The sequence below is a fragment of the Xenopus tropicalis genome, chromosome 6, assembly GCF_000004195.4.
Source record: "Xenopus tropicalis strain Nigerian chromosome 6, UCB_Xtro_10.0, whole genome shotgun sequence".
Taxonomy (NCBI): domain Eukaryota; kingdom Metazoa; phylum Chordata; class Amphibia; order Anura; family Pipidae; genus Xenopus; species Xenopus tropicalis.
The window spans coordinates 115,526,763-115,553,980 of record NC_030682.2 but is presented as its reverse complement, the minus strand read 5'-3'; the positions used below and the strand labels follow the sequence as shown (position 1 = coordinate 115,553,980).

General features: G+C 38.1%; 1 protein-coding gene across 1 annotated transcript in view; it reads right to left on the bottom strand.

The window, feature by feature from the left end:
- Positions 1–18,089: 18,089 nt before the first annotated feature.
- Positions 18,090–27,218, bottom strand: part of xkr4 (XK related 4) — a 109,424-nt gene continuing 100,295 nt past the window's right edge. Inside the window, 1 exon segment of the mRNA NM_001032307.1 lies at positions 18,090–20,048. Coding sequence (NP_001027478.1) covers positions 19,102–20,048 — 947 coding nt within the window. The 3' untranslated portion in view covers positions 18,090–19,101.

Sequence of the window (27,218 nt, the reverse complement as noted above, 5' to 3'; positions counted from 1 at the left end):
ACCTCTGACTAAGTCATAAAATTTGTTGTAGAAACATGCAATTTTTTTCTCCATTTATTATGTGTCAAAACTGCAACAAATCTGAAAAAAATACACCATCTAGAAGCTGTTGAGGTCACATAGAAGTCAATGGGCAGCTGTCCAGTTTTAAATTGAAAGATCATCTTTTGCTTTGTGGTATTATAGGTTTTTGGATTTTTCGGACGCTGAAAAAATGCTTTTTCGATCTTTTAATAGATGACTAGACATTTGAAGTTTTAGTGGAAATGAGTTTGCATTGTCGCAGTTTCAAAAAACTCTAAAACCAAGAAAATGAGAATGTAGATAAATGAGTCTCCCTATGTTGGAGATGACAACACTGGAGAGATAATTCAATAACACTTGAAATCTGGAAAAAAAATGCTGCAATGTGGGAAACAAATAACTTGGCGCTTGAAATTGTACTTTGCTTGCTGCACTTGAAGTCGTAAATGACCCCTATTGACTCTCCCCTTCTATCAGAGAGTCGCACCTGCTACTATATTCTGAGATGCTCCTTTATATCGGGGAAGCTCAAGCAGAAGAAAATGACTTAGAAAACAGCTATGTAAACCTTTACAAATCCAAGAGAGACGAGCATGCAATAAATCAATAGTTTTACTTTCTGTTGAATGCCATTCAAGCTTTTATAAATGAAGTAAGCAAATTAAATGGCTCAGATTTCCTAATTAGGGTATGCTTTTAGTGTACTGTTGAATGGGATGACTTAGAACATAAATAACGTTTTAGGCCAAGCGACTGCCAGCTTTCCTTATGCTTACACGGGAGAAAAAAAATCCATTCTGATTTGAAGTGCTCACTTGCAGAATCCAACAAAATGAATGACTCACAGCAAATGATGAGAAGAAGTCAGCAAAGAGTGGCTTAGCCTTTCCCTGCTCTGATTTGTTTTGCCACCAGCAGCCAAAGGCACAGACTGTCACCAACCTGGACTGCACGTCCCTTCTACAGCGGCTGAATCTGATTAATGTCAGCGGGAAATGAGTTGAGTAAAATATTACAAGTCGCACGTTTGCAAGATTAAGATGTCTGCAAAATTAATTAAGTTCGAGCCACTCTGAGCAGAATCTGACAAAAGCAAGATGTTTCTGTGGGAAAAAAAAAGAAATCATAAAAGTGTGAGGCAATATATGCTAGAAATCAGCCTTTATGTCTCCACTCTGTGCTGAAGATATTAAAGCATTCTGGTGCGCTTTAACCATGTGCCACTTGTACAGCATGTACTACAATACGATGAACTGTGATCTTTCAGCATCCACTGAAACAAGAATGATATTCATGTTACTGTTCCTTAGTCTTCCTGTGATTTGGCTGGCACAAACAACCATACCTTGCTCACTAGATGGCATTGTCAAAGTATAAAATGACTGACAAAATGCCTCCATATATACAATATATGCTGTCATCAAAGGAAACAAGAAAACAACTATCTTACTCGAGATACATAAATCAAAATATTGAAGGCACACAATGCTAAAGTTCATTTATTTGGAGCTTAGTGTACTCTTATGTGTGGCGCCTTATTCCAGGTGGATTTCTAGGATTTGACTTGAACTGGCATTATTGTTTAGGTGTTTAGGAGTGTGAATACAACTTGGAATGAGTTTGAGCCTAATTGCACTAATTGGTCAGATTTGTAGATCAAAAGGTGGCCTTATTGGGAGTAAAATCCACTTGTTTGGTAACCTCACCAAACAAGCAGATCTTAACATGTATGGTCACCTTAAGCCTGAACAATTACACTTAATAGGCCTTTATGTTACAGAACAAACCATGTGATGAATAGTTATCCACCCATTTATGTCCCTTACATCATTATGTTTTTACTATTATGTTTTTTGGTGTTCAGGTGTAAAGCACTTTTATCCACTTTAAAGTGAGAGAAGAAAGAAATGTGATTCCTATTATCACCTGGGTATCATTTGCACACAGCAGTCTTTCTACTATGATCAACATTCCAGGGAACAGAGTAATCATAGGGCAGTTCAGGAAGAAGGAACATAGTCACTAAGGGGTACCAGTTTTTTATGCAATCCCTTGTGATTATAAATGCTAACCTCAAATCCTGGGCCTGCATTTTCTGTGTGGAAAAACACAGTGGCCCAAGGCACCATCCTAGTGAGTACTGCCATCTTATTGACTGCTGGGCACCCACACCTGGCAGCTGCAACAATCTCAGGGAAAGAAGAAAAGATGGCAGCATGGTACTACTCACTAGTATTCAGAGCCGTCCCATTTTTCAGTAGGGGTGTGCTGCCCCCTTGGTCTGAGGTTAATGATTCTATTCACTGAGTAATGGCTCAATGTATTTTCCTATAGAAGACAATAAAATATTATTACATTGCTTGTGTACACAGAACATTCCAAGAAAATATATTTCTAAACAGAGAAATGTAATCTGTGTGTGTCAGTAAATCCATTTATCAAAAGGCCCAAAGAGAGGGGTGCTATGTGCAGTAGCAATGCTCACGTAGAAGTGTAAGAATGGTCTCTAAGTGCTGCCACGCTATACTACCCTGCCAGCTGTGCCAGAGTTCAGAACATGTTTTATTTTGTTCATTTTTATTATTCGACCATTAGAATAAAACAACCCCCAGCAGTGCTTCCACCCAACCCTGATGCTGATAGCAATCTGGACCAGGCAATAAAGAAACAAAAAGGCTTATCTGCTATCAGTAATTATGTCTAATACAAAGTGAAGGATTATTTATTCCAGGCAGTGCCTGGAGAGATTCTTTTAGCTGGACTGTATTCCACTGCTCTGCATTTCACCATCTCTTTCCCATCCATCTCTTACCGTATAGAATCTCAGCTTTCACGTAGTCCCTAGAGGAGTACGCTGCTTGGCCCATTTCATTAACCGAATGTCATATCCATTTTCATAGTGAATACAGTGAGCCGCATAAGCTCAGTCAGTTCGGTGCTAAAATGGGTCACACTCGGCCCTTCTCAAACTCCCGACACCAGGGAATAGAGAAGAACTAATTACAAACATTCCTTAGCAGATAAGTAGGACACACACACATTCTGTGTATTTCCATGAATAATTAAAGGTGCATTTCCTGCTCAGGAGGCTCAATAGAAGAGTATGAATGAAAAACCTCTCCAGTCAGTTTGGCGGCTTCCTTTCCGGCCAGCAAGCGGAGAGTACTTATGGGCTCACATTAGTGGTTACGTCTAATGTAAAGCTCCTAAGAATTAAATGGCTTGTATGTTTTGGAATACTTGAGTCAAACGACAAATATAGCCGGGTTTTTTCACTTTATTTTCCTATAAAATATATATAGGATTTGGTTGCTATGAGCTGGAAAGATTTATATTAAATATGTATGTACTAATAAAAAGTGGGGCTGCCATACTGCTTTATAAAATTAGGTAAAGTTTATGTGAAAATGTAAAAAAACTGCACTGTCAGAAAAAAAAACCAGGGCAATGCAAACTGGAATGGAGCAAAAGTTTGCAAATATTTGTGTCCAAAAAAAATGCAAAATACACAAGAATTTGCAATCAATTTCCCCTAGACTCTTATAAATCAGCCCTCTGGCCACAATGTCATGAGGATGCAGAAGTTGAGAATTCTTGCTTTATTAAGGGATACTTTTACAAAGGGGTTTCTGTTTCTGACCTGGCAGCAGCGGTGCTTTGTTCAGCAAAATGCCATACAGAATATCTATTGCTTCCAGGATCCATATCTGTTTACTACAATGTCTATTTAATGATCTAGACCAAGTATAGCTGATCTTATTCCCAGCAGCAATTTTATAAGGCACATTGTATTGGCCAAATATTGGTAACAGCATGTGGGACCAGGTGTAAAGCTTTTGTAGACCACAATTTCTCTGTGCATCTGGAAACCCATTATCCAGAAAGCTCTAAATTACAGGCCGGGTATCTCCCATAGGGTCCATTTTAATCAAATAATTCAAATTTTTAAAATGGTTTCCTTTTTTCTGTACTTAATCCCAACTAAACTACAATTAATCCTTATTGGAGACAAACAATGCTGTTGGGTTTAATTAATGTTCAAATGACTTTTAGTAGACGAGGTATGGAGATCCATATTAGGAAGAAAAAACCCTTTCTTGGTCCCAAAGCATTCCAAGCATCCTGGATAACAGGGCCTATACCTGTACTTACCATAACCCCGCTATACTTGCCTATGGAGATTATATGGACCTGCAAGCATTGTGCTCATTAATAGCAGTACAGAAGGTGTTGCTACAGCTCTGTCTCTTCCAACTGGTCTAAATATGAATTATGTACATCCCACTTCATCCTAATGGAGCTGGAAACAATGCAAATCAATTTCTGAGAAAAGGCATATCAGATATTTCACTGGAACTACTGTAGATATTACTTTTAAAGTCAGATCTAAAAATATTGTATGAAAATTATATTCAATTATATTCAATTGTGTTGTGTTATACAACTGAAACCCACATTCAAATAACGTTACACAATTGTTTTGTTTCCATTTTAAGCCAAACAAATACTTAAAAAACACATAATATATACAGAATATTTGTGTCTTTTATGCCACTTGGGATTTAAAAACCACAGTGGGAGTTCATTTTGTGGTTTTCTGTGTCCACTTATACTATTCACCTTAATATGCTAGCTGTAATTATTTAAAGGTATACACACATACTCGCATTTTATCTCTAATGTACATCACAAGCAGAACCGATGCAACACACTTAATTGGGCTGCACCCAAAATGTGGGAACAGTTAGAAAGGGGTATGTTATATAGGCACAGAATAAACAAGGCAATTTTGTCTAATGTGTTCACATGCTACTAGAAGTGTTTGAGTCTAGCACACAGTATTCTCCAATTTGTTTTCTTCAGGTAGGTTCAGAAATATTTCCAGTTATATGTTCAATACATTCCTCATATATTAGCCTCACACATCCCATTAATGGGACAATATAGGTCTGAAACACCAATATAAACATAATGCCTAGCATACAGGTATACAGAATCCTTAATATGACAGAGGCAGCAGTAAATTCGATTAGATATGATAAGACTTTCAGACCCCAGACTTTCAGGAAAGAAACTTCAGTGACCCTCTATGAGCCTAAGTATGACGGAGTGTTTAATGCAAACAAAACCATTTTCAGATGTAACTAAGCTGGGTAGCCATAGCTCACAGTAAGTGGAAAGCGACAGCAGTTCCTGGCTTTTAATCCAAGCTACTTTTCACAATTAGGCACAATGTAAAAAAAAAATGTACCGTAAGTAAAGAATGTTAATTGTCAAAAGTGTAGGGATAAGGTCCCTTGTGGGCTCCCATCAGTCCCAGACAGGCCCCCCTGTGTGTGATTAAGGGGTTGGATCACATGTGCCTAATTTTGATGTTCCCACGTTTCACTTTGAAAACAGGCTAACATTAGTGTAATTAGCTAACATTAGCAATTGCTGCTTAAATGTTTATTTACAATATATGCATTCTATGGGTAGTAAAAGCAGGTTCTGGCTGTGCCCAGCTGCCTCTTAGCTTTGCAACCCCTTCCTCCAAAGTCCCACTTTATTTTAGAGTAGTACTGATCTGTATGTATTACAAAAAAAACAACTAATGGAGGCCACTCCTATATACAAATTCAGTAAAAGGTGCAAGAGTGACCTTCATGTATTCACTTCTGTGCTGGAATTTGTGCCTAAAATGTTTAGCAATGTCCAGTATTTAAAGCCCAGGTCTGATCACATTCAATGAAACCCAGTTTCATGAGAAAAGGAAGGAGGGTGGAATGATATAATAACACTCAGAGAAAAACAGGGCTGAATTGGTAAAATGTTATTATGGGTGTATAAATGGCTGCATGCCATTTATTCCATTTAGCCTTCTGCTGAGAGAGGAGGCTTCATGTGAGTTAGCCTAATTGCAACAATGTGCAAAATTAAATGGTTCATTGTGTTTTTATACGATTCCTCCCACATTCTCTTTCTTTGTACTACTGAATTAGTAATTACAGTGTTGAGACTGCTAATCTGCGGATTTGCTTTGTGATCACTTCCAGGCACGATTTTTAATGCTGAATGGATAAGCTATTACTTAAAAAGGTATGGCAGTCAGTCGGCAATTAATAGCTCCAAGTAAGCAGCATCACTCAATGTCCACTGGCCGTGCCATATTTTAACCTTACATGTTCTCACTTGGACATTCTTCTTAACTTACAGTCATTTCAGTGTTATTTTCTGTACATGGAAAGGTGAAAAATATTTTGTCACTCCAGGCTGAATTGGCGACTGCAACAGTTATGGTCTAATTTCCCTGCATTGTCATAAGTTATAAAGAAATATCAAAAACGTCAATAGTCATTAGTGACATTATTATTCTTAGGGGCAGATTTACGATTGCTTGAGCCTTTCGGCATAAAAAATCATAATGGAAACCCCATCCTCCGTCCAACTCACAGGTTAAGGGGGGGGGTTAGGCTCAAGCAACCAGTCTTTAGCCCAACCAAACCTGGCTTTTGTGGGTACAAGAAAGGGCAGCAGTGCTGGGCACCACAGTACAGAAACTGGATGCAGAAGGGAATTAAAGAAACTTATCTGTATCCAGTAGATTGCCTTTTATAAGGAAAGGGCTGCAACTAATGAAAGTGTATATATAGTGAGGCAAATGGTTTATATCAGGGTTACCCAACTTGAGGTCGCCATCTGTTGTTTATCTCCAAACCTAGCAACCAAAGTCAGGTGGACTGGTAGTTCTATGTTTATAACTACAGAGGCTTGGACTTCAATAATGTGCCCCCACACCTAGGGAATAATAAAGCCAAAGAGGGAATATAAATGTGATCATACTATTCTGCATTATTCACAGACTGGTAAATCTCCTGGGTTTACTTGTAGATCCAACTGTCAAATTATTTGCTAACACGATTGCTATACCGGTCTTTGGGATAGATTCAGTTCAATGAGAAAATGTTATTTTATGGTTTATAATGTGAGAACAGATTGGTGAGATTTAATTTGAGGAGAGAAACCCTTTTTTCCTAATTAAGTTCTGTGTTTGACTTCAATAGAGTTTTCATGTGATAAACAGCGAGATACGTTTTTTTCATTGAATTGCATCTGGTCCTGTGGGAACATATGGAACTGAATAAGAAGATAACTTTCTCAGCAAATTGAATCTGACCCTTTGCTGGTAAGAGGAAAATAAGAACAAAAAAAAGCCCAAAATCAAAGGGGTATGTACCAGAAGATTACAGTCTATGAGACTTCTCTCTAGCAGTCTTATCCAGACTTATGATGTGGCAATATTTCATTTCTACTTCCATTTTATCTTATGTCATGGATTGTGTGCATATTCATTTTGTGACATTACGGGGTATATTCATGCTGATTTTGGTGTAACAGTATTTCTAGTAAAGGTAAAGAAGCTGATATTGAACTCATAGTGCTGGAATTTCAAATTATATTGGAGCTACTGCATACACTACGGAGCATATTGATCAAAATGTGAGATTAGAGCTCACCACGGACAAATCACCCACTTTCTATTCATTCCTATGGGATTTTTAGAAGCATATTTATAAAACTGTGAACTTGAACTTTCACCCATTGATAAATACACTTCTAAAAATCCCATAAGAATAAATAGAAAGTGGGTAAATTTTTCTGTGCTGAGCCCTAATTTCACACTTTGATAAATCTGCCCCTTAGTAACCATAAGCCAATAAAGCATACCTGTGCTGCTGAATGCCATTTACCAGAGAGTTTTGCCCAACACTAGCTACAAGGCAAAATAATCATCTGACACAAAAATATTACCTATTTCCTATCAGCACAGAAAATATGTCTGTATAAGCATGGAATACGATCATAGCACCCTGATGGGAATTTATTCTTCAGTATTGAGTCACTTTATTGGCTTTGATTACATTTTGTGGCAGCTTTGTGCTCTGTCCTCCTCGATGTGAGATTTTATGGGAAATTCCATTTTATAGAAATGGTCTTTTATGTGTGACTCTGAACTTGTCAGCAGCACTTGTCATTTTATGGGCATTCATTCATTCGAGGTCTATAAAATGAATACTGAAGGATGACCTTTAAAAATAATGATACGGTCCTTGAAGATTATTAAATGTGGCAGAAACATATTGTGATTACATACTAGGATTGGTTATTGGCAGTCGATGTCCAGAAATAAATATAAAGCATTGGACATTATCTTACAGTTTGATACTTGATGCTGGATCATTCCGAGCTAAACACAAGTCTCTATAGTTGTCTTGATACTGATGGACATTTCCACAATAACACAATGGTTTCTGCATGACTTATTTGCACTGATTACTCTGTGTTTGAACCATGAGTGGCAATAACAAAAAAATCCCCTCTTAGCATAGAAGGGAACCCTGGACTTCATAAAACAATGTAGCAGATTTTTTTTCCATTGTGCAATATTGTATTTTGGGCTTTAAGGCCAGCATTCTTCATCTGCATTCATTCTATACCTCAAGCTAACCTAAAGCAACTTCTTCTTACATATGGGGTAAGACTAGCAGGAATAAGTTATGACATTTGCATGGGGGGCCAGGGTTGCCACCTCAGGGGCTCCCACACCCCCATGGGCTCCCCGCCCAATTGTAAGGGCCATCTGACCCCACAACTCCCTTCCCCCTGAGCATACCTTGTATTCTTCCTTGTGGGGCGTGGGAAGGTCAGGAGAGTTCCCCCAGAATTTTAGGCGGGGAGCAGGTCTTCGTTGGTGGAGGCCACAAAAGCCGTGGCCCACCAGGTTTTATCCAGGTGTCCTGCTGGCCCAGTATGACTCTGTAATTGCCCATTCCTGCCAGAACCCCTCCGAATTTATACAGATCTATGGTGTATGGGTGTAAGGGTGACATGGGTTCCCAAGGTACAACCCTGGACATGGACATGAGCCTTAGAACATCTAGAACTTCACTCACTTTCATCAATAAGGAATAATTATTTGCAAACAAAGTCCAGCAGTACTTTAGGCATACAAGCACAGGCCCTAACAAAAGTATTCAAAAACACTTTACCAACACTAACGTTTTGTTCCTGTGATATTTTTATTACTTTCTGTATTGGGGTCCTGATAATCATTTTAAAGCACCGAAATGCAAACTTATTTTTTTATTATGTTTGAAAAAAAATCTCATGAAGAAATAAATCATTTATGCTGTTTGCATTAGTGATGTGTGGGTCAGGAAAAACTTAACTTGCATCTGACCTGAACCCACAAAACCTTAACCCACAGCTGACCCAAACCCCCAAAACATTGACATTGTATGACCCGCACCCTTTGGTTTAAAGACAGAGAAGCTTTGAGAGCAGAAGAAGTTTGTACTTCCCCAGTGTGACTGGCACCCAACCTGAATCTGCAATGGTCACCTAAATTTCAACCCTAACCCGCCTGTTCTAAGTGTAAACCCGCGAGTGCCCTGGGTTATGGGTCAACCTGCATATCACTAGTTTTCATGGATATTCAATAGCCATGCTTTGTGCAGAGGCAACTTTTTTAGTGATTACACCTTCAATTCGTTTAGGGTAAGTACCAGCTCTGCACTCTGTTTAGGAGTGATTTTTTTTTTCTTCCAGTTAGTTGGATGACATCTCACTTTTTATATAGTGCCATCTATTCTCAGTTAAATTGAGATCAGGGTTGTGGCTGGGCAGGCATGTGTTCTTAGTGTTCTTAAGTCACTGCAGTGTATATTTGCCTGGGTTTGGGATCATTGTCCTGGTAGGTTCTCTTGCAGTTATTTCCCTTTATTTTGCACCTTCCATTCTCTCATTCTATTACAACAAGATATCCAGTCAGTGCTAATAAAAAGCAGCCATAATCATTTATAAACTTATAATACACATGAACCTGAATTTCCTTTATGTGAAAGCATTATAAACATTGCTTAGTGATGTCATCAGTCGCAGTTGGTCACTGAAACGTGTTTATTATAACAAATAATGTACCCCCTGTTGTAAAATATGAGGATATTATAACTTCATTTCGAAGTTCCACTCATTATACAGTCATAAAATCCTTGGTGACTATCCTTATATTCACAATAGGGGTACATTATTCCCCATATAAGCAACTACTAAAATACAAGCTATTTTATGATGGAAACCTGTATCCTGCAGCAACTCCTAGTAAGAAATCAGCAATTTGGTTAGGTTTAAGAAAACCCAGGACAGGATCATTATCTAATGGCATGGGAAAGACTGATATAGTATATCAGTAGCAAGTAAACTGCAAGTTTAAATGTTGGGAGTTAGAGCACAACAGTATAGGATACTGCAGATTAAATGCCTGGAGTTGGAGAACAGTAGCCGGGGTACTGCAGTTTGAATGCTGTATGCTGGAGTGCAACAGTAGCCGGGGTACTGCAGTTTGAATGCTGTATGCTGGAGTGCAACAGTAGCCGGGGTACTGCAGTTTGAATGCTGTATGCTGGAGTGCAACAGTAGCCGGGGTACTGCAGTTTGAATGCTGTATGCTGGAGTGCAACAGTAGCCGGGGTACTGCAGTTTGAATGCTGTATGCTGGAGTGCAACAGTAGCCGGGGTACTGCAGTTTGAATGCTGTATGCTGGAGTGCAACAGTAGCCGGGGTACTGCAGTTTGAATGCTGTATGCTGGAGTGCAACAGTAGCCGGGGTACTGCAGTTTGAATGCTGTATGCTGGAGTACAACAGTAGCACTGCAGTCTGTGAGTACAGCAGGAGGAGGGAGACTGCAGATTAATGAAGGTGGTTGGTGAAGATTAGCTCTACAGGAGCTGCAGTTTCGGTGCTTTGAGCTAAAGCACACAGTAGCAGGGGAGCTGCAGTCTAAAGTTTTTTAGTCCCATGGAAGAGACCTTAGTACTCATCAATAATTCCTTTTCTTCTAACAGCTTTAGAACACTGTTATATCAGTGCTGGGTTTAATCTGTCTCTCCATTAGTACTGCATGCCTATAGAACACCTGAGAAGGAATTACTGGGGTATAATGGAGCAGTAACTGGTGTGCTGAAGGATGGGCCTGGTCTAAACAGCTTGTTGCAAAAAATAAAAATTCCATATTTATCATATAAATAATATATATTAGGGATATCTTACTTTGAGTGCTTCAGCTGTTGCCAAACTACAGCTCCCAGAGTCCATCTGAACATGCTGGGAGATGCTGGGAAGTGCAGTGCTGTAACAGCAGGAGTGTTGGGAGTTAACCTTTTCCTGCTCTGCATAATAGCCCAGCACTTACCACATTCATTAGCTCTCTTCAAGAAAGCATTGTGCAGAAAATGACAAGACACGCCGATAAAGAGGTTTTCATAGAAAATGAGTTTCTGCCCTTTAGTGAAGGTGAATTTCAATCCAGAATTACAGTTGAATTAATATAAACATCAGTGCCACTTATTAATTTTAATATCCACTTGAGTTCTAGAGTGCTTACCAGCGCACGGCTCTTTATCATTCAGACAATTTAGTATAGGGACATTGGCTCATCTTCTTCTCTCACTTGAACTCCATGGCTCTAGTAGGGCTACCAGTGGAATCAAATACCATGACATGGCCGGGAGAGTGCATGCACACTTACTGTCCTGAATGTGCTGCTGTGTATGGGAAATGCATTAAACTGAAAAGTAGTGTATCAGTGAGCCCTCTTATGATATGTAATGATAGACCTTAGCCTTTATTCTCCTCTCATCACTTTATCCCATTCCTGACTGCAAGACTTCTCTTGGGCTTTTGCTTGCCTCTGGAACTCTGCTTCGAGCCATCACACTCTCCCTTTCCTTCCTATTTGGTAGCCCCATGTGAACTGAAAGCCTGCAGGAGGCTCTGATTGGAGTAAAACTGTGTCTCTGTGCTGCCAAGCCAGAAATTTCAAAATGGGCACCTACTTTGAGGCCACTGGGAGCAACATCAAAAGGAAGTGGGGAGCAACATGTTGCACCCGAAAGGATCACTGCTTTAGATTGTAAGCTCTTGCGAGTAAGGCCCTCTGATCATATTCTTACTCTGTAAACCTTTGTTCGGCAAATTATTCTAAGATCACTGTTTGTTATAAACAATTGCTGCGTAATTTGCTGCTTAATAAGTGTTTTACTTTTATCACTCATTTTTTTTTTCAGACCCTCTACTATTTTAGGATATTTAAGCCTTAGTAATGAGATGTAAAAAGTCCAAGCCTGACAGTTGCACAACGAAAAATTTAAACATTAACACCACAAAAATAAAGACTAACTGCAAATTGTCCTAACATACCACCACCTGCATTCAATATTCTGTCCCAACACTGAATTAAGCACAGTGGGGTGATGGTGTTGGTATTGGGAAGACTGCCTCAGCCTGGTCTGGGGCCCAGAAATGCCCCTGAAAAAATTATCAATCCACATAGCTTTTACTTTTACAAAGGAAAACTCATGTCCAACATAATTAAGTGCTTTTAACCATGTACCATGTAGGACAGTGGGGTTGCAGTACAAGTGATCTACTTGGATTTTGCAAAAGATACTTACAAGTCCAAGGGGCACATTTACTAACCCAGGAACGGGCCGAATGCGTCTGATTGCGTTTTTTTGTAATGATCGGTATTTTGCGATTTTTTCGGAAATTATCGCGACTTTTTCGTAACCAATACGATTTGTGTGAAAAAACGCGAGTTTTTCATAGCCATCCTGAAAGTTGCGCAAAATCTGGCGATTTTTTCGTAGCGTTAAAACTTGCGCGAAAAGTCGCGATTTTTTTCGTAGGGTTAAAACTTGCGCGAAACGTCGCGCCTTTTAAGTTTTAACGCTACGAAAAAGGCGCGACTTTTCGCGCAAGTTTTACCGCTACAAAAAAATCGCCAGATTTTGTGCAACTTTCGGAATGGCTACGAAAAACTCGCGTTTTTTCACGCAAATCGTATTGGTAACGAAAAAGTCGCGATAATTTCCGAAAAGTCGTAAAGGCGCCGAAAAAATCGCAAAAAATACGAAAAAGTCGCAAAATGTTCTTTTCCAATTGGAATTTTTCCAATTCGGATTTGAATTCTTGTCTTAGTAAATCAGCCCCCAAGTGTTGGTACTGCTGTTTGTAGACGAATGGCTTACAGAGAGTAAGGGGCACAATTACTAATCCTCGAATCCGAATCCCGAATGGGGAAAAAACGGATTGAAAATGAAAATTTTGCGATTTTTTTTCGTCGCCGTCGCAATTGTTTCGTATTTGTCACGTTTTTTTCGGCACCGTCGCGACTTTATCGTATTTTGCGTGATTATTTCATCAACGCCGCGATTTTTTCGTATTGCACTATAGTACACGGCGGAAAAACCAATCCGAATTATTTGCAACGGCGACTAGAAAGTCGCGGAAAATGTATGATAAACTCGTAACGGCGACGAAAAAGTCGCGCAAAATACGAAACAATCGCGACGGCGATGAAAAAATTGCAAAAATACCGATCATTACGGACGTTTGTGGATTAGTAAATGTGCCCCTAGGTGATACATTCTCTCATTTGAATTAGGTTCCTACTGGTGTGCAGAAAGGTTTTCTACTGGGTCCACCATTATTAGTTCATTAATGAGGAGGGCATTGTAAGCAAAGTACCTTTGTTTGCTGTTGACACAGAACTATGTAGCAGAATTGAATCCATCCAGTATTTACCATCCATTCTAGCATTCTTGAGTAAGCTGGACATGAGATTTAATGTTCAATGTTAAAAATTATGCAGACACCTTATACCTATACATACTTAGAAAAAGGACTGAACTTGACTGACGTGTATCTATTTTTCAGTATACTATGTTAAACACCCTAGTATGCACAACAGCAGACAACTGGCAGTATAACATCCCCAGCGTGGGGGGAAAAAGCATTAAGTAGCTATATATGAAACCATATTTGTAGGCCACTGGGAGCAACAGCCAAGGGGTTGGTGAGAAACATGTTGCTTTTGAGCCACTGGCCTACAGCAACCAATGAGATGTTCGATTTCACTAAACCAGTAAAATAATTGTTGATTGGTTGTCTAGGTTACTAACCTTGGCAAACTATGTCTATTTACCCCTTAACCCTTAATACAACACACCTTGAAAAAACAGATTAATGACCTTCGATATCATGGGCCATATTTATCAATGGTTATAAAAACATTGTCAACTTTTTAGGTTTAACTTCTGCTGTTGCGATGAAGAAAAAAAATCAGTTCCAACACATTTTTGATGCATTTTTATTTCAACCATTTTTTCTCATTCCCCCCATTCATTAAAAAAAAACACATTATCATCCTTTTTGACCAATATTTAGCTGCAAATGTAGGGCCATATTTATAAAGCTGTGTAAAAAAAGAGTGCCAATAAAGTACAATTTGCAATGCCATGTTATGCTGTGTGGCATCCCTTCTATTTATAAAGCTGTGTATTGATTTTTGCAGGTGTGTAGTCAACTGTAAAATATGCCATAAAAAGAGTTATAAAAAAAGCATTTGCTTGTTACCTGAATTTGTCCCTTTTTTTTCAACAGGCAGTGCCAGGTCTAAAGTGGTGTAAAATAATGGTTATTCTGTGTTAATCTGTATAAATTAAATTACATTATTATTATTACTTTATAAATACCCAGTCTTACTTTAAAATCCAAAAATGGGCATTTTATAGGCACCAACTTAATGATTTCAAGATTAATAATGTGCTTTGCCAACAGAACATGGCATTTATAGCTCTCATAGTAAATCCATAGTAAAACCTACCAAAGATGCTATCTCTTTATGTAATGAATGGCATGTTCTCATGTAAGGATGTTTATAAGGATATCATTTATTAGCTGGCACATTGTAAAACTGGAGCTTCTATCATGGAATCTCCTGTCAGTGCGGCTATGGACACTGCTCTGGAACATTATAATGGATAATATACTCCTACTAAAATGTAAAAGACTATTAGGAATCAGCTCGACCTGTGGCCTTACTCTTTTATATGGTCACGGACCTCCACTTTTATATGTAATAGCCTTATAAATCACACAAGGAGGTACACATCCTATATATATTACATCTAGAAATGTCATGATCAGCAAGCGCATTGTCGAATATAACGACTACAGCAGAGTTTAATATAAATTATTTTATACAGCTTTATAAAAATGCCCCCTTAGATTTCCCTTTCTCCTTATTAGACATGTTGAAATTCATGAATTCCTATGAAAGGCGGATTATATTTTTCTTTTCTAAATTTTCCTACACGTTGATTCTCATGTTAAAGACATTGAAATGTTGGGGAATTTTAGTAACTGTTTTATTTCAATGAAAGTTTCACTTGGAAATCGATGACTATTTCAATTTCATCAGTAATGTCTAGACTTTTTATAAGTTTGAACATTTTTTTTGTCCAGGTTTTTGACAGGTATCAGATTTTCCTACTTTGATCATTCATAAATAGGGCCCTTCATGTCTCTGATAACTAGCAATATTACGGTAACAACATGGTAAACGCTCAAAACTTTAAATCGGAAGTTATGATCCCAAGTCAGTGAATACTTTGCTTTCTGAAATCAAACATGATCATACATGACTGGTGAAAGCCAACTATATTTTGCAATCAAGTAAATCATTTACATCTTACATCATATTTTTTCTGATAATAAATAATTTTATAACAAAAATGAATGTAAATTATACAGCACCAAAGTTTGCATTGATTTGCACACACAGGTATATATTTATTTATATATATATATATTTGTTATTCCTTGAATTCAAATAATATATGTTCCTTGGCAAGGTTATCATAATGCATGAACTGTTAAAAGCACTCACGTTGCCCGTTTTCCAAGAATGACAAAATGTGGACTCTTAGAATAGACTTGTTGAGGAGGGAAGGAAATACATCTAACCATTTATCATGCACGTTGTTTGGTAAATCTGGTACTATCCATCTGGTGAGCAGCAAGTTATATCTTGAATCAGTGAATTTCATTCACTTTTATAAGATTTATATTAACATCTGAGGATAATAGAAGACACCATGTTCACTGGCCATCCTGAGATGAGGTTCTCCATATGACGAAGAGTGACTACCTAATATAGTATGGTTTTTGTTTGCAGCCTTTACTGATGGAGGGCTCAGAATGCACAGGGAAAGTCCCAGCCCCAATGAGGCTGACAAATGAGAGTCAGGCCTCCAAATTAATTACAGATTTTAGCAAACGTAAAAGCATGAATGTTGCTCATCATGAATTATGCCTCTTGTAGTCTAATTAATCAAGAACCTGTTAGTCAGTAGCTTCTCTTTGCAAGCAGAAGAATACCACAGGATTCAACTGTTTGATTCTGGAACAAATTCAGGCCCATGGCTAGAGACGAAATAAAAGGAAGGATCTTGCAACCTGTATGTCACAGCTGTTGTTGAACTACAGCTTCTAGCATCCCAACAAGGAGTGTTGTGTTTCAAAAACAGCCGGAGGTTGATCATCCCTGATATAATTACTAACATGAGCACAATTGTATAATGTCTCATTAGTACTTAAATCCATGGCATTTTCTGGTCAAGGGCCCCAGCTCAGGTTGGCAAAAGGCTGACTGCTTTCCCTTTAACTAGGCGAGAATAACATACTTTGCATGATAAAAGGTTAGGAGTGGTTCTTATATCTGAATCTTAGGTGCTAGTCTAATATAAGGGGACAGATAATTAAGGCTAAGTTGTCAAGGTGTTATTGGCAAACCATATTGCCTTTCATGATGAACACCAGATCCGGCTTCCTTATCACCCCTCATTCCAAGTCCTTTTAGGTCTTAGCTCCAGTATACACATTTTTCACCTTCGTTTTATTCCCAAGGATGTTAGTGTCTCATATAAATTTGTTAAGTATCAGAAATTTCAGGTTCTTATTTTACATTACTATTAAAATTATTTCTAGCAGCACAAATACCCCATGGATCCTGGATAAAAAGAAAACAAGTAAACTTCAGACATTTAATTGCATCATGAGACACTTTTACCTTTTTTAGTCATGGAACTGTATACACACTGTCACACTGAGACCCCTATTTACAAATAAATGCTATAGCAAAGGACAGCTTTCTGGAATATGGAATAGCCAACATATAGATAAAAAAAAGCAATTTTTTTCCCAAGTGTGTGATAACCTCACTTCATGCTATGTTATTTTATAAGTAGAATTCATGAAGAATATTTGACCCCTATTCTTTCATAAATCAACCTTTTTGCATTATATGAGTGATAATTTCCCCGCTAGGTTTAGATCATACAGCAATCTTGCCCAAAAGATGTAATAATATATCTAGGTCGATATGGGAATTCGAATAATAAGAAATATTTAGCCCATTATGAATTGCACAGTTTCCTCCATTTTAGATGAATTTGCTCCTGCATGCTTTCAGCGAGCATTTTTGCTGCAAAAATGTAATTGTTTCACATTACAAAATATTGAATTCAGCTGTAAATGATGTAGCATACAGACTTCTTATGTTTTAGTTGCTGTTTAGGTTGTGGTGTGATATGTATGAAAAGGTCCGAGGTCTATAAAAAAGTAACACCTTTTTGTAAACCATATCTTACAATACAAAAATATTAAACTAATTCATGATTTATTTCACTTTTCCACAAAAACTCTTTTGTTTACCTTGTAATGCAACTGAAAGCACCATCGGGGGCTACTTTTAACATGACAATAATTGTAAATAAGGAGGAAATCAAATGAAATAACTGCAGCAACAGAGCACTGTCTTACTTTTGTGTCATTGTGGTGTTCTATCAGTATGAAAACAAGTCTCGAAGAGGAACAAGATGGTATTCCACAAATGTTGTAGTTTATTCTACGGCACCGTGTATACTTACTAATAGACGGCCCAGGGGCCTCTAAAAGACACATCATTTTACTTAGGGTATAGATATAAAAAAGTGAGCTGTCTGTACATTTCCTTCTTGCTTCATACTCTTGCATGGCTCATCATACCACATTTATCTGTGTTTCTCAGGCAACAAGAGCAATCATGACCAATCTGTTATGTTTGGCACTAGAAGGGTATGGCATTGGTTTTCTATCATACCTGTAAAAAGTCACTTTGAGCCATGCATTCAGAGTCCTGAATCTGATCTCCTTTATTTATACAGATAACGAATTGCTTATTTCCTTAAAAGTCCCTCTGAATATTTTTTGCTGACTGGATATGTCATCATGATTATCATTTTTCCTTTCTTTCATTGCTATTGCATCATTCACTCCCTCTCTTGATTGCAAAGTTAGACTTACGGACTTGCAAACCGCTTCATACCACACATTGGCTGAATCTAAAGCCGGAGGAACTTAAGCTGAAATACAGCAAGACTGCAATGGTTTTTAGTGCTATTTATCCAAGTTCACAAAAATGAGTGACTGCTGCCTATCTACAATTTACACATAAAAAAAGGAAGAGGATAACTATAGAAAAAGTAAAACCTGGATATTATAATAATAATTGTGCCATATTTGGTTTTCATTATCTAGAACTGACCTTTACTTGTACTTACTCATACCATAGAAAATAAAATGTGGATATTAAAAAATAAACTGAATTCATAAAAGATGTTGAATGGATTTCTGTTTCCTTTTTTTTTTGTATTATAGTTCTATCCCATAAAAAAATGTGAGCTAGAAAAGTTCTGCAAAGTATTATACTAAATGAGCCCTCAAAACTTTGGTAGTAGTTTAAAAAGCAACATTGGCATCCAATTTGACTTGTTGAGACTCAAAGGAGGCTTGCCACCTTCATATTGGCAGAGCCTTACGCAAATACTTGCACCTCCTGAATCAGTGGTGGCTTTCAAATGACAGTTTCCACAGTACTAGACTTTACCCAGTTAACTGTTCTATTTCCATTCAAATCTAATTTCCTTACACGAGATAGCAAGCTGTGCAGAAACTGTACTTATTCTTCAGACGTCTTACAGTAGTAGAAAGAATGATAATCATGATGAATAGCCACCTGTAAATTCTCCGCCATGAACCTGGAAGTCATGGCATGTTCACCAGTTTCTGTAGGAATTACGCAGTTTAGTTATTGCCACTAATCTGCTGATATTCAACATAAAGTTGCAGCTCTTGAAAGTCTTTTGTTTTTCTGTTACAATGTGGTTTCATATTCCAGCCGCTCCTGGATAAGCGCATCGTCTTTATACTGAAGCCGGGGAGGAGAAGGAGAACATTCAAAAGCTAAAATTGCCTTACGCAGGCTTCTATCCAATACATGCCTCTCCCAGGCTGGATACCTGTTTCTAAACAGGTCAATTTTAATAACTGATTCTTCAATCCTTGGTGGCCTTGATGATGGTGTAGATGGAGCAATTGGCCTTACCTGAAAGACTGGCATGCAGCCATCTCTTTCAGTAAATTTCTGATCTCGATCGCTGGCCACACTTCGGTTGTTGGACATTGACCTAAGAGTGTTTGAGGCCCCTTCAGGGGGCAAAGGAAAGGCAGTTACAGTGTCTTCGCAAGCACAGCTTGGTGACTGCCCAAATCTAGGTCCATTAGGATGAAAGAAGGCATAGTACATCAACATAAAAACAATACCTGTTAAAAAGCTACTAAACACTACACACAGTGCTGGGATAGCAAACGCATCCAAGATTTGGGGGGCCTTGTTAAGGTACCAAAGGGTACTCAAGGCAGTGTTTTCAAGAAGAATGACAAAATAATATATAAACAGCCTGCACCGTGTCCTTCCTTCCTTGACGTTAAACCAACTAAAGATATAGATTATTCCAACAACCATATCAAACACAATCTCCTCCCACTTCGTGATACAGAATTCTGTCTCACAATGGACAATCCAGAAGGTCATGATGCACCAGTGAAGGACTATGAATATTCCAAAGTAGAGTTGGAAAACTGAAGCAAAAAGAGCAAATGTTATCACTCTCGCTGCAATGGTAAAGAAGTGCCAGCAAAACTGGATAATAACAGCCATGTAACTGATCGGTTTCTTGTCATCTCGGGAATCACGCAATGCTTTCTGATAGGATGCAAGGGCCCAGGCCAAGGATACAAGAGATGCTGCTGCAGTAAGACCTGCAATACAAACAGATACAATTAGTCACTTACTGTACAGAACGTTTTGCAATGATAATTTTTCATTCTATAAAAAATATTTCTAATTATTCCCCAAAACAGCAAGCAAAATGCATTCTCATCAGTTTATAAATAGGTGCGGAACATTTCAAATACTTGCATATTTTTTTACTGTTTTCAGATAGAATTTTACATAAAATTCTGTCACCCCCTAAAAATATGGTTATATTCACTGCTACTCATTCTAAATATAGTGTCCCCAAAATGTTACAGGTCTTAGACCCCTTAACCAGCAGCCTGTATCTGCAAGTCTCTGAAAACCAAGAAATTAGAGGATCTGTAAAATCCAGCAAACTACAAAGCAGGCATTTGGTCAGGTTTGGGAGGCAGTTGCACCCTGCCTTTCTCCTTCTTCCTTCTGACCAGAAGTAGAAAGCAAGACATAAGGTTCAAAACACTGTGGAGTCGCCTTTACCCTGGACACTCCTCCTCCTTCTTAACCTGGTGTGAGGTGCAGAGCGTAGCCTATTTTCCCAGGCACAATGTTGAGTGTATGGTGCCCGACAGTTTCAGTTTTGTGTGCCTTAGTACTTATGTGTTTGTATTTGTATTAATGGACAGAAAAGAAATGAGAACCAACAAAAGATGGGTGAATTAAGGAGAAAATAAAACTGTACAAACAAAGGGCAATAAAGGTGCAATTTCTCATATTATTTGTCAAAAATCAATTCCATGACTATAGACAGGCAGAATGCAGTTTATGTTATATTGTTATACAGGGAAACCCAAAGGAATAATGCCTTTAGAACTAATATATGAGTGGATAACAAACAAGAAGAAGAGAGAATGGAACACATTTGATTACTGTTGATACGGAAACAGATTTTGGCAATTCTCACTGATTTACAAGCCTATTTTTCCCATGACTTTCTATGTTCAGTACCCTTTGGCATTATAAACAGGCTATTTGTGCATTCCTTCACATCCTATCAACAACTTGATTTTAGAAGCAAATATCTTACATATGGGGATTATTTCCCATTTGTTTATATGCAAATTCATTTTTGTTTCAGGTATGCAACTATGTTGTTTTTCTTTGAGAAAAGTTCAAGGTTACCAGTTTAACTGATCTCCTATTTAGATTGTTAGCTCTACAGGGCAGGGACCTCCATCCTCTTGTCTCTTTTTCACTTAACTTGTACTCTGTATTTATTAATATATTATTGTAATGGCCCCCTACTTGCTTATCTATTTATTGTTCTGCATATACAAGTAGCGCTATATAAATAAAAATATAAATATTTATACATACATAAAAACTTCCTGTTACAGTATTAAGCCTCATTCTCACTTATTGGCTTATGAATGCTGTTGCTTTCATCTCTACTTAGGTTCTAAATGTTTGTTAGTAATCCATATTCCTATTCTCTGCACTCTCTCCTTCCCATCTCCATAACAGAACACCTTTCATGCCACTGTCTCCCAGCTACTTACCCTACTGGTACTCAGATGGGGCCATAACAGCTTCATAACTTGATTAAATGTTGCAGGAAAGTGGAATTTTAACTCTAGTGAAATATTATGACTACATGCACCTCAATTCTAACTTGCATGTAATGTGATATACCTTCACTTATATACAGGTATAGGACCTGTTATCCAGAATGCTCTGGACCAAGGGTATTCCGGATAAGGGGTCTTTCCGTAATTTGGATCTCCATACCTTAAGTCTACTAAAGAATCAATAAAACATTAATTAAACCCTATGGGATTGTTTTGCATCCAATAAGGATTATTTATATCTTAGTTGGGATCAATTACAAGGTTCTATTTTATTATTACAGAGAAAAAAGTAATCAGTTTTAAAATTTTGATTTATTTGATTAAAATGGAGTCTATGGGAGACAGGCATTCTGTAATTCGGAGCTTTCTGGATAACGGGTTTCCGGATAAGGGATCCCATACCTGTACTTCATTTACTTTCAGAGTATACTAATGTGCTGCTCTAACTGTAATGCCAGAACTGGACTGATGAGAATACTTTAACACATACATTCAAATAATGCTTGTAAGTCAGATACCAACATCATTTCCTTAATTACACGCATAAGCTCACGCTTACCTACACATTTGCTATGAAAGCTGTCAGTGAACAGCACCTAAACTATTATTAATGATACTGATAATCTATTAACAGACACAAAGCTTATTGATCTGCTTAGTATTCAGTTTTAAAGTAATTAGTGGTCAAGAACCAAAGCAGCATATTAAAAAAACACCAGTGTTTACATGCAAAAGCACCGTGCAACATGAAGCATATTTATGAAGAACATTTGCTATGCTGTTGAATTTAGGTGGTGAATAAGAAAAAGGGTGATGGTAAAAAGGACCCAAAAACTGATTCAGTCTTTTCATAGGAGCAAAAGTTAGGACAACAGAAAAAAGTATTTGGCAACAGAATGGCTCCTTCATTACTGTAACCCTTTTTTGTCTACTCTCCCCAACACTTTTGATTTTTTAAACTACTGTAGGGGATCAGAGAACCCTGTCCCCTGTTTCTCAATCTGTGATCTCATCCAGCCTAGCTACAGCCTGGGGAGGGATCCGGTTGGCTGGCTGCCCCAGTGCACGTCTGGGAGAGGTGTGCCTAAGCTTTGGAGCCAAAAATCTAGGGGCGGGCCCAGCAGCTTATAGAGGGAGCCCCTGCTGTTGTTTGCCAGAGTTGAAAGAGATACAGAGTGAGCAGCCAGACAAAGTATTGTGTGTTAGACTTGAAAGGATAAAAGTCTGCTGGGCTGCCAGGAAGGAATCAGTCCTCTGTGGTACTCTTAGGGGCACATTTACTAAGACACGAATCTGAACCGAATTGGAAAAATTCCGATTTGAAAATGAACATTTTGCGACTTTTTCGTATTTTTTGCGATTTTTTCGGCGTCTTTACAACTTTTCAGAAATTGTCGCAACTTTTTCGTTACCAATACGATTTGCGCGAAAAAACGCGTGTTTTTCGTAGCCATTCCGTAAGTTGTGCAAAATCTGCCGATTTTTTCGTAGCGTTAAAACTTGCGCGAAAAGTTGCGCCTTTTTCGTAGCGTTAAAACTTAAAAGGTGCGACGTTTCGCGCAAGTTTTAACGCTACGAAAAAATCGCAACTTTTTGCACAAGTTTTAACGCTACGAAAAATCGCCAGATTTTGTGCAACTTTCGGAATGGCTACGAAAAACTCGCGTTTTTTCGCACAAATCGTATTAGTAACGAAAAAGTCGCGACATTTTTCCAAAAAAATCGCAAAATACCGATCATTACGAAAAAAACGCAATCGGACGCATTCGGCCCGTTCGTGGGTTAGTAAATGTGCCCCATAGTGTGTATCCCCTGAGGAACAGGTATTGCTCGGTTACCTGCTACGCGGGAGCAGCCACCCTTTTCAACGGGGAAGGTACTCTGGGGGCAGGTAGCGCTACCTGGCGGGAATTAAGAGCTCTTTGGGAAGGGACTGAACTGATTAAAGGGTTGGGGGTTTATCCGGATCAAAGTTGGGGCTGAGCAAAGTACAGAGACTGTGCCAGCCGTGGATAGCCCACACAAGTTCCCCAGGATAAGAGTATCAGTCATTCCTAAAACTGTTCTACTTGTATTCCAAAGTTATATAAAGTTTGATTTTGCTGCAAACCGTGTGTTATTATTTCCTAGTGGAAATCCCCTAGAGGTGTGTTCCTCAGTGTCCACTAGGTGGAGGCACTGCGCTGTTCCCAGTTCCCAGTATCAATATCACTTTGAGAACACATATCTCCTGAAAAATACAGCCCATATTAAGTGAATGTGCCAAGAAAGGGTTACACTACCATGAATGAAGCAACTAGAATTAATTCTTTAACTATTCACTGTACTAACGTCAAAGGCTTCTGTCCATGCCCTCGCTCCAGGTTTCCTGTTTGTAGTAAAATGGAGTAAAATACGGACCAGCTAGGTTGAAAATGACTACACCCCACAACAATTTCTCCCTGTGTGTGTCCAATGTAGGATATGCCCCTAAACATACCCTTTCTGAGTAGAATATCTGAGTCTTTAATCATCAGTTCTACAGATCCTGCCATCCCTATACCTGAATGACAAGCCTATGAATTACTTTACCTAAACACAAAACACAATTTTTGCAACCTTTTAGCACCTTATGTTTCCTTTCCTACTTTCCTACCCAAGGCACTTATATCTATATTTATCTGCACACGTGTAGACTGCCTTGAGGGTTCTTGGGTTCAATATCGACCAGAAAGGAGTTTGTCTGCTTTCCCCTGTGTGTTTGAGTTTTCCAGGTTTCCAGGTTTCATCCCATGCTGTACACAGGCAGGCGATACATTATCTGTGAGGCATTGGTCATACTTCCCTATTGTAAGAAATGTCACGTAATTCAGGCTAACCTTAACCATGATGGTACGGTTTACTAATTCTATAGTAGATGGCATTAAGCTTCTACCAGTCACATTTCTGAAACGCCTGTATATTAGATTTTATACTCCACTACTGATATATTCTGACATCTGTGGAATAAGAAAATATATTAATAATACAAATGTATTGGCTCACACAGCATTAAACTTAGAGTTCCTGTAAATCACAGTCAATAGCCTGTATACTTCTAATTTATCGGTTGGCAGTCCTTACCTGTCTGATTATATCCCTGTATTTTGACTGTCAGAAAAATACTTTTTGTCTTTGTGATATTTTATGGCCAGAATGTTCACCACAAACTTTACAAATTACTGTGACAGACCTGCAAAACTGCAACAAATAAATACTATTAAAACACTACACCATTCCAGCTCTTCCCAAAACCCCTCAGAAATCTTTCTTCCAAAATTTGACCAAAATGACTTATATGAATGGTCCCTTATAGAGTAAGTGCTACAAATATACCCATTGCTGGTTTTCTAAACACGGCACCCAGAGCCGGCCCCCCCATCCCTGCCTCTCCCTCCTGCCCCCCCCTGCCCCAGGATGGGGTGGTGGACAGATTAGAATTGGCCATAAGACTTGCCAAAGAAATATCTACAGCTAAGCACTTATCCCCTTGAATAAAGATGGAAGGCTCCATCTTTATATTCCAGGCCATTCCCAAACTAACTACAGGCATCCCTGATGCACATCATTTACAGTCTTTCACTTTTGAGAAGAAAAAAATACAGGCCATTAGGAGACAATTTAAATCAGTAAACTACTGAATAAATCCAGTTGCCACTTGTGTGGAAACAGCTTTAATCAACACTCCTGCATTTCTCTGCAATTACCAGTTCCAGGCTGTCCATTTGTCCCCTTATTAGCCTATAAATTAACAACTTGTTTTCTAGCCTGGCAGTTAACATGAGCTAAAATCTACTAAACCTCTCTTGGTTTTCCCTGTCCATTCAGCTTAGGATAACAATTTGAACAATCAAATCAATATTTATTACAGCAGGCCAAAAAGGCCAAAATCACACAGTTTACCTAATCCCGCTGTGCTCTTTCATATGAAGACGTGCAAAATTAATAAGACTCTTCAAATGTCAGCATGTTCCAGTCCACTGCTATAGTACATAAACACTACAAAGTTCAAGGAACAGTATTTTAATTCCTCAAGTCATAATATGAGCTTACTGCAGTAACCTGAAATGTCAGTTGAATATTAACCCCTAAACATCTGCATTAACCCATCCAAATCATTGCACACTTACAATGTCAAAGTTACACAAACCTTTATTAAATCTCAAAAACACAGAAATAAATCCATACAGAAATACATGTGCAAGCCAAATGAATTTCACATGGAGTCCTTCTCCTGTTGCCTACTAACAACATGCAGTTTCTGGTTAAATGTTTGTATCTACAAAGCAAAGAACCAAGGATAGACCACTGAAGTAAGCCAGTAACAGCACTGGTCCAACCAGAAAATGTTCATTATCTATATCTTAGGTCAGTTTTCAATCCAAGTACAAATAATGTGTTCAAGGCCAATAATTATTAGCTGAATTAGTAACCTTCTGTGTAGTACAGTGTCAAAAACTTTAACAAGATTTAAGATCACTTGTAATCTCATATTCTAGGATCATAGTATTGTAATATGTGATACATTCTAGTATACTATCCCTTATTACCCCATCCAAAAACTTTTCTATCACCAATGTCAGACTAACAGGCCTATAGGTACCAAGTTGAGAATGGGCAACTGAATGGTTACTAATTCTACTGCTTGTTTAGTTCACTAATAGTAAACTATATAATGTGTATCAGACTGCATAGTGCTAAAACAGCTATTTTAAACCATGGACTGGCCAAGAAATCTGACATGGCATCTTACAGGCTTTGACATATACAAATTGTGCTGTTTTTGAAACACAGGTAAGGGTTAACTTTCCCCAACAGAATACTTTGCTTAACAAATTGGAAAGTAATTTTACAATCCAATTTTCCCTTCAAATGCAATGTAAGCATATTGCCAAATGACATAAATATTAAATATAAATGTTAAAGATACTTGTTTCATGTTTTAACAAAACAATTTAATTGAACACAACATTCAGCTTAATAAGCTTGCACTTGAATGGGTTATGAAAGGACATCTTTTTTTAGAGATGAGCTGTGGGTGTCTGGATTAGCATTCTGTCTAATGTGAAATAGGTCAGTTTGTGAGTTTTCCTGATAGGCACAAAATGTTAATTGCAAACTGATGAAATCTGAAAGCTTCTTTTCCATTAGTGAGGATATGTCATTATTATTTGAAAAAGAAATTGTGATTTCTTATTCTTCTAGACTGACTCCACCAAGAGAACGCAGCATTTTAGCATTCTATTAATTCCTAGCAAGCATTTGGTGATTATCTTGAATTATTAGTCTCTACCAATGCATGGACGCCAAGGGAGCAGAATATTCAACAACTCCTCTAATTAGTTTTTAAATAATGAAATATGCATTGACAGCTCTAAAGGAACGGGCCAAGTTTATTAAGCTGTGCTACTTTATGGGATCTTTTATAGGAATCACTAAAGATGGAAATTACTGCCATTCTCACACCGTTTGCCAACACAACTGTGTTGAGAGAAAGGTCCAAGAGTTGGTTTTAACAATATTGTTACTAAATCACACTCAATTGCGGCTGGGCTACAAATCACACAGACATTAAATGGCACGGTGCTA